We start from the raw sequence: 8,925 nt of genomic DNA on the forward strand, positions 1-8,925 counted from the left end.
TTTTTTTATCAGAAGATAACAACCATAGCCATGGGGACGGGATTGTTAGGGAGTCATGCAGAGGGTTAAAGATCAGCAACTTTCAACATCTACAAAACTAGCAACCATAGTAATTGCACCCCAAGTGTTCGTTAAAATGCACATGTTAGTTATTATTTTCATTGTATGTCCCAGCCAAAACATATGTTGAACTGTGTACAAACAACTTCATTTCACCACTTCAAGATTGGATTCCCTTTTATTGTAAGCTCTTGGATCCAACCAACCTTACACATCTTTTCCCTGTCACCAACTTCCTTGGATTGTTAGCTAATGGAACTACAAGTTATTTTTTCAATGATTTGCAGCATCAAATCAAATATTTTTGTGTAGGACAAGAATAATAACTAACAAATAATCTTTTGTACATCTTTCTAGCTAATGCAAACACATTGGTTCAACAGGCAAGAAATGAAGCAGCTGAGTTTCGTTGTAAATATGGCTATGAGATGCCTATTTATGTATTAGCAAGATGGTATTAATCCTATAGTTTTTTTTAGGTTCCATTTATCAGATTATGTCATATCATTTTTATGTTGATAAATGTATATGTTGCAGGATTACTGACAAATCACAAGTTTATACTCAACATGCCTACATAAGGCCACTTGGAGTAGGTTAGTTTCTAGATATGAAGTTGTTATTAGTTGCCTATTTTTGTGAATGTGCATGATTTTATTGGTTTGCTTGAACTTCAATTTGGTGTTAGAATCGGTGATCCCACTGCTGCAAGCCATAATTCTTGTCATGTTATTGTTTTAAAAATAATAAAAACTTGATATTTGTCAAATATGTTCATAAAAATTGAAAAATAAATGTTGACTTTTTGAAGGTGGGTTAAGAACAATTCACTCCAAGCTCACCTGGATGGCTACCTTTCATGAGAGTTAATCCAATCTTGGATTGGTCTTACAGGTATTTCAATCATAATTCATAAACATGCCAAATTATGAAGAATGACATTTTTGTAATTTCCTTGATTTTCTATGGCAGAGATGTGTGGGCTTTTCTTTTGACTTGCAAGGTTCCATACTATAGTCTATACGACCAAGGGTAATTCATATCTTAGATTTTCAAGAATTTGATTTATGGGTTTGTTTTTTTTTTTTTTTTTTTTTTTTTTTTTAAAAAAAAAACTTTTTTTACATGTTTACAGATATACATCAATAGGAAGTGTTAATGACACAACTCCAAATGCATTGTTATGCATTAAAGATTTTGGTAAGGGAAAGTTCAAGCCTGCATATATGCTCTCAGATGGAAGATTAGAAAGAGCTGCAAGAGCCAAAAAGTTACCTCAAAAAGTCAAATATGGAGTCAAAGGTGTGGAATCACATCAAGAAAACACCCCTTCATCCTCAATCATAGCAGTTGGTGATGAAATTCTGTAAGTTTCTTCATTATTATTTGTATTATTATTCTTATAATTTGTTATGTGTTGACTGATGTTTATGATTTGACATAGCTTAGGTCTGGAAGGATGGAGGATGCATTAAGACATTTGTTGTGTAGAAAGCTTCATTCTATTGGTTGGAATGTTTCCCGTATTGTTGTTGTATCAAGTTATGTAAGTTGCATATGGAATCTTTAAATAATAAGGTAGAGAACACTATTTACCGAATTACCCCTAAATAGACAATTTATTTGTTCTATATAGGTAGATTATGTAGCTCAAGAAGTTGAAATTCAAAAGTCTACAAGTGATATGGTATGCCATTTATTACATGTAAATGTGTAAATATGTAAGTTATCATTTTTTATTTTTTATAATCTAAAATTGGTGAAATGAAATGTTAATAAAATAAATATTAATACATGTTTTCTTATATGGAGGAGTTGGTCCATCACCTTCAAATGTTTCCATTGCAGAAGTTGCCAAAGATCTCAATGTTTGTTTGGTGAGTCATTTACATTTTAATTTTTTTTTTTTTTATGAAATGTATAATTTTGGATTTTAATTTGAAATGTAATAATAATAATAATAATAATAATAATAATAATAATAATAATAATACGAAATTGTATCAAAATTTCACCAAAGACGGTCATACTCGGATCTCCATCCCATATCATTTAATTATTTATTTCTTTGTGGCCACTTCTTTGGATATTAGGTGTGTGGAATTTTGTAATGAATTTACAAAAAGATATCACTGATGTAGCAATCAATCATGAATCATCATATATTTTTCACCTAGTTCTCTTTTATATTTATATCCTTAAAAAACACAACACATGTGGAAATTAGTGATAAGATGTTACTCATCATATATTTTCACACCGATAAAAGGTCAATAACAAGTACAATAATTAACAACCAATGTCACAATAATTAAAAGCTATGAAACGAAAAGAAAGTAATAAAAATAATAAATGAAACACCTTTCAATTTTGTCACTTGACTCGACTTCCCATTACCTTGAAGTTTCTTAGAACTTACACTACCAACCTAAATGCAACAATTTTTCATTTTTACAATAGAGAACCATAATTAATTAAGGAACTAATGAACCAATCTTTTTTTTTCAACTGTTATAACTTATTTTTTATATAAAAAAAAAATAATATATATATATATATATATATATATATATATATATATATATATATAGAAATTCATAATTTTTTTTATCCTTTTTCCAATGATATAAAAGTCGATTTTTTTTACGTCAAATTCGCAATGTGAATATTTGAAAATTCACAACGTGAATCCGGATACACCGTGTGAATCCAAATAATAATTTCACATTCACAATGTTAATATATGAATTTAGATTTTTTTCGATAAAGAATAAGCTCTAGAAATTGAAAAAAAGATTTGGTTCCTTGAAAAACCAATAATTATGGTTCTTTATCGAACTTTTCAATATATATATATATATATATATATATATATATATATATATATAGGGTAGGATCAAATGTGAACTTCAAATATTATATGAATATATAACTACTTCTTGTCTATTGGATTAAAAGAAATGAAGGGTTAGGATATGATAATACATATTATTAACATGTGGTAACATTACTATATAATTGCATTTATTTAATTGTAATAATGGTTAAAAAGTAAATATGAAAGGTAAATTTTCATGGGATATTAATTTAAATTTAAATTTTTATTTTTATTTATGTACTGTAATCATTTTTTATAAATTACTCAAAAAACATGAACCGTATTTGTTTCTTTAAAAATTAGATTTTCTTTTAACAATCTTTTAACAATTCTCATGGTTGATACAACATTAAGAATCTTTTTTTTAAAATAAAACTTTTTATATTTCATGAAAATCGTTAAGAATCAATTTATTAATTAAAACTCCATGCTTGATGATAAGAATGATTTTAAATGACATTTTTTGTTAGAAATTCTCGTAGAATAAGACATTAATTAGATGTCATAGTATATATTTTTGAAGAATAATTTAACATTCTTAAATAATAAGACATTAATTCCAAGTACGTAACCAACATTCTTGAAATGGTAAAAAATAGATAATATATTTGAAGATTTACATTTGAAATTAAAATTAACATTTCGATCTTTGTTCTTCAAAAACCACTTCAATTCTGCTTTCCATTCTTTAATAATTGGTTTTGTTAAGAGTTTTATTCTTCAAGAACAAATTGTAATTCTACATCACGTTTAAAAGTTAGTTCTCACTCCACACTCCATTCTTTCAGCATTAAAAACAAATTATAAATCAATATTATAGATGTGCAAAAGAAAAAGAAACTAAACATATTCTACAAGAATGTGATAAGATTCTTAAATAATATACAAAAAAAAATACCATACTGAGAAACAAAATCCCTAAAATTATTATTTTAATTCTTTAATTGCTTTTGTTTTTTTCTTACTTATGTAAAGGCAAAATAGTTTAGGCTCATGTAACTTTTATCAATTGACAATTGACGTTAGTGAAATATAAAAATCTTTTTTTTATATATAAACAATTAATAAAGGAAAAAAATATACATGAGACATACTTGATAATTATCGTATGAGTTTTAACCATGAGTATGGTTTTTCAAATTGAATATTGATTTTCGTATAGATAATCAAGGAGGAGTTTATTTCGCTTGTTAATATTTAACCGATATCCCTCATTTAAGGGGAAATTAAATGTTTTAATTATTTTCTACAGTTAACTATAGCCATATTAATTAATATTTTATTTTTTTCTTAAATTATGTTTGGTCCTTACATTCACACAATATTTGTTGGATGTATATGAACCTAACTTTCTCTCTCTCTCTGTGTGTGTGTATATATATATATATATATATATATATATATATATATATATATATATATATATAGCTAGATTCAAATGTTTTTAGCAAATATTGTGTGTCTAAATGCACCAATGAGAATTCAAGAAATAATAAATAATTAAATAAATCATTAAAGGGTATTTTGGACTTTTTGTACTTTTAATTAAGGAAATCATTTAATTGAAATCATTCAATTAAGGAAATAAACTAATCATTCAATTAATGAAATAAACTAAATATATTTGACCAAGTTATGTTTGTGGCCGAACACTTCATCATTGGTATCAACACATCATTATCACCGATTCTGCTTCTTCTTCTACAATCGATGGATCCAAAAGGGAGCACATACTCTCATCTCACAATCGATGATGAACTCTGGGGTCGATGAGGCTGAAGAAGGGGATACGAAAGAGCAGTGGCGTTGTTGTGGGGTTCGTGAACGGGAATGAGAAGCGAGGAGCGAACGGTGAGGAAATCCCGATAATTGCAGGTACTTGGTCGGAGGTATGCTCTGGCATCCTCTTGTTCTTTTTTCTCTGGTTCGGTAATCCAACAACTAGGGGATATAACTGGAAATTATTTACCTCAATCAAGATTGATTTTATCTCGATTTTGATTCAAGATCGAGATTGTGTTCATCATCTTATTAAATTCGATTTCTTCAATGGTTTATTTCAGTTCGATTGAAGAAATATTCTGATACAACTTGCACTTCACAGTCATAAGTTGGATTTTGTTTAAAAAAAGTCAAAATTCGTGTTCATATTTCTAAATCGATAATGTAAATGTGTGTTTGTTTCTTGAATTCATGACTTGGAATGAATGCAGATGTGTGTTGATGATTCAATCACATCTCTTGAATTTTGTATTCAATCACAACTTTTGAATTATGTAATGTATTTTATTAGAATTTATTTTATATAAATATATTCTGTTAGAATGTTCGAGAATAATTGTCAACAACAAGTATATTTTATGTAACTATTATGATTGACTTTATAGTCTCTACTACATTTTGTCAGAATTTATAGTTTTTATTTTCTACTATATTCTGTCAAACTTTATAGTCTTTAATACATTCTATCAGAATTTATAGTTTTTATTCTCTTAGAATGCATTGAATTTTTTAATTTTTGAAACTTGATTATGTTTGTTTTGTGGATTTAGGTTTTGAAGAGGCTGACATTGATGTGGAGAAGGAAGAAAACATAGAGAACGAGAGTGTATTATACTAGAATGTGTTATGCTATAATGTATAAAGTGTTGCTAAAAAATAATACTCTCTCAGAATAGATTAGTGTTTTTGTTAGATTTTGATTTTTTTTTACTTTTTTCTTTCAGAATATTGTTATTATTTAATGAATCATAATCATACAATGTAATCATTTGGTATATTATTAGTTCAAGAATTGATTTTGTGTATTTTTTTCAGAATGTATTTAATAGTTTATGGTTGACATTCTGTCATTCTGACAGAATAAAATCGAAAAATATATTTACTAATTTATGGTTGATATTCTATCATTCTGACAGAATAAAATCGGATTTTTAATTTTGAATTAATTTAAAATATTCATATTTTTAAAAATAAGGGAATTAATTATCCCTAAAAATCCGAAAATTTCCTTTTTTTAATATAGGTTAATTGACTAAAATACTCTTATACTGAAATTTATGTGATTATATGGTATATATATATATATATATATATATATATATATATATATATATATATATATATATATATTATCTTATTCTACTATCATAAACCCTCATATCATGATCTTTGATTATATTTAATCTGATGGCTCAGATCTATACATTCTAGCACACCATAGTTATTAGAAACAAAATAACATAACCCTATATAGAGCTAGGTTGTATATATCACTACAAGAAATTAGAGTATTACCAGCGACGGGCGTCGCCGCTAAAGGTCGAAAATGTCGCCGCTAAAGGGTCGTTGCTATTGCTTCGTCGCTAATACTTCTTTGGTCGCCGCTATTGCCTTCTTTCGCCACTAAAGACGCGTTGCTGCTAATACTATCTGTCGCCACTAAAGGTGTCGCCGCTATTTATATGTATTTGTATACATACAAATACACATACATACATAATACACATACAAAATACCATATACATACAAAAACACATACACATACACATACATAATTTACATACAAAATACACATATACATATAAATGATCATACAAAAACACACACACACACACACATATATATATATATATATATATATATATATATAAATACACTCAAAATACACATATACATACAAATGCAAATACAAATACATATCCACATCTACAAACAAAATACACATACAAATACACATCTAAAATATCAAATTTTCGTCATGAACAGTGGTGGTGGCGGTATACTCCGGCAAGAAGATGGGAAATGGAGAGGAAGAGGGAAAACACAGAAGTAGATCAGGGAAGAAAGTGAAGACGAAACTGATTTTATTGTCGATGCTCTTTAGCGGCGACGGGCGACCTTTAGCAGCGACACATCGGAGGGAAAACTATCTGGGGTTTCCTACATCGTTGGATCATTGCTTAAATCGACGGATGGGATTGAAATGACGCGGATCGCCAGAACAGGCAATAGCGGCGACGCCTTTAGCGGCGACACACCGGAGGGAAAATAACGCGGGGTTTTCTATGTCCTCCTAGTCGTTGGATCATCATCTAAATCAACGGTTAAGGTTGAAATGACGCGGATCACCAACATAAGCCTTTAGCGGCGACACCTTTAGTGGCGACGGACACTTTTAGCGGCGACAAAAACGCATTTGTTTGATGTCGCTGCTAAAAGTGACTGTCGCTGCTAAAGGTGTCGCCGCTATTGCCTGTTATTCTTGTAGTGTATATAAAAGATTGATCTGATAACACGACTTTGCTTTACCATAACTTTTATTATGATGGCAACCAATAATATATATTTGTTTCACGTTTATAATGACTGTGGTATGAGTGGTCAAGCGACTGTTTTTGTAAGGGATATTTTAATTTAATCAATCTTTTGAACTTTCAAACGGCAGCCATGGACCCCCATAATTTTCACTCCTCTACCAACCTCAGTTCCACCACTACTATAAAAATCCCTAACATACTGATACCATTCATCCACATCGAGCCATTTCCACTTCTCAAAATAATAAAAACAAAAATAAAATGGCTCCTCAAAGAGAAATCGTCGACCAGGTTTCCGGCTGGCTCACTGTCTACGACGGCGGTTTTGTTGATCGAACATGGACAGGACCACCGCAATTCAAGTTCATGTCTGATCCAGTCCCGCCACACCACAATTTTATCAATGGCGTTGCAACCCATGATCTGTTCACTCATCCAGATGCCGATCATCGCGTCAGGGTTTATCTCCCGGAGATACCCGACTCCGGAAAGCTTCCCATAATCCTACACTTTCATGGTGGAGGATTTTGCATCAGCCAGGCTGACTGGTTCATGTATTATAATACCTACACTCGTCTTGCACGTGAAGCTGGAGCCATTGTTGTCAGCACCTACCTTCGTCTTGCACCAGAGCACCGCATCCCTGCCGCCATAGATGATGCCTACTCCACCCTTCTCTGGCTCCAAGATTTGGCCGATGAAAAAATACACGAACCATGGTTGTCTTCTAAAGGAGACTTCAATCGTGTCTTCCTCATTGGAGACAGCTCCGGCGGGAACATTGTTCATCAGTTGGCCAAAAAGGCAGCCGGAGAAAACCTCCATCCACTTACACTCGCCGGAGCAATCCCCATCCACCCGGGGTTTCTCCGGTCAGAGAAAAGCAAGTCGGAGTTGGAAAAACCCGAGTCTCCGTTTCTGACTCTGGACATGTTGTATAAGTTTCTGAAACTGGGGTTGCCGGTGGGAAGCACCAGAGACCACCCTATAACATGTCCAATGGGAGAGTCGCTGAAGGGGTTGGATTTACCTCCGTATCTTCTGTGTGTGGCGGAGGAGGACTTGGTGATAGATACGGAGATGGAATTTTACGAAGAGATGAAGAAAGCTGGGAAGAAGGTTGAGTTGTTGGTCAGTAATGGAGTTGGACACAGCTTTTATCTGAATAAGATCGCTATTGACGTGGACCCAAAAACCTCTGAGGAGACTCATAAATTGATCCAAGGAATCTCCGACTTCATTCGAAACCACTAATCAAATATTTCCTGTTGTTGCATGTGCTATATATCTTTTCTCTCTTAGTTAATAAAATCTGGTTTTAATAATCATTTAATTTCGCGGTTTGGGACCTTTTATAATTTAAATATCTTAATCAAGAGTTTGATAATGAATTTGGCTGTTTTTTTCACTTTTGAAGAAATAGATATCAAGGGAACTTTAATGGTTGTGAAAAGTGAAACTTTCCTTGCTATTTAGTCAATTTGTTTTTACACCTTTTAACATTATTAGACCAATTGGTGTCACACGATTTTCAACATTTGCCACCTAGGATCATGGGACATCTTTGCCCATTTTGCAATTTTTAGAAAAAACTTGAAGTGCCGTCTTTTATGTTAATAGTCGGCAAAAGAAACAAAAAAAAAGGGTCAAGTTGAAAGGTACACGAAG

The 8,925-nt window shown here is 31.1% G+C and overlaps 2 protein-coding genes across 2 annotated transcripts; both read left to right on the forward strand.

The window, feature by feature from the left end:
- Window positions 1–871: 871 nt before the first annotated feature.
- LOC145039491 (bifunctional cytosolic FAD synthase/FAD diphosphatase-like) lies at window positions 872–3,922 on the forward strand. Its single transcript, XM_078987543.1, has 6 exons — window positions 872–954; window positions 1,033–1,092; window positions 1,196–1,426; window positions 1,510–1,606; window positions 1,697–1,747; window positions 3,914–3,922. The coding sequence occupies exons 1-6, from the start codon at window positions 920–922 to the stop codon at window positions 3,920–3,922; spliced, it is 483 nt and encodes a 160-aa protein (XP_078843669.1). The 5' UTR covers window positions 872–919.
- Window positions 3,923–7,459: 3,537 nt separating this feature from the next.
- On the forward strand, window positions 7,460–8,666 carry LOC145041611 (putative carboxylesterase 17). The gene has a single exon (XM_078989746.1). It carries the CDS (start codon window positions 7,519–7,521, stop codon window positions 8,509–8,511), a length of 993 nt encoding a protein of 330 aa, XP_078845872.1. The 5' UTR covers window positions 7,460–7,518; the 3' UTR covers window positions 8,512–8,666.
- Window positions 8,667–8,925: the final 259 nt, after the last annotated feature.

The sequence above is a fragment of the Lactuca saligna genome, chromosome 4 (assembly GCF_052625555.1).
Source record: "Lactuca saligna cultivar CGN05327 chromosome 4, ASM5262555v1, whole genome shotgun sequence".
Lineage (NCBI taxonomy): Eukaryota > Viridiplantae > Streptophyta > Magnoliopsida > Asterales > Asteraceae > Lactuca > Lactuca saligna.

Coding starts and splice junctions, on each gene's coding strand:
- LOC145041611 (XM_078989746.1), top strand. CDS start 7,519: ATGGCTCCTCAAAGAGAAATCGTCGACCAGGTTTCCGGCTGGCTCACT.
- LOC145039491 (XM_078987543.1), top strand. CDS start 920: ATGAGAGTTAATCCAATCTTGGATTGGTCTTACAG. Junction 1,093..1,195: donor TATAGTCTATACGACCAAGG/GTAATTCATATC, acceptor ACATGTTTACAG/ATATACATCAATAGGAAGTG. Junction 1,427..1,509: donor GCAGTTGGTGATGAAATTCT/GTAAGTTTCTTC, acceptor GACATAGCTTAG/GTCTGGAAGGATGGAGGATG.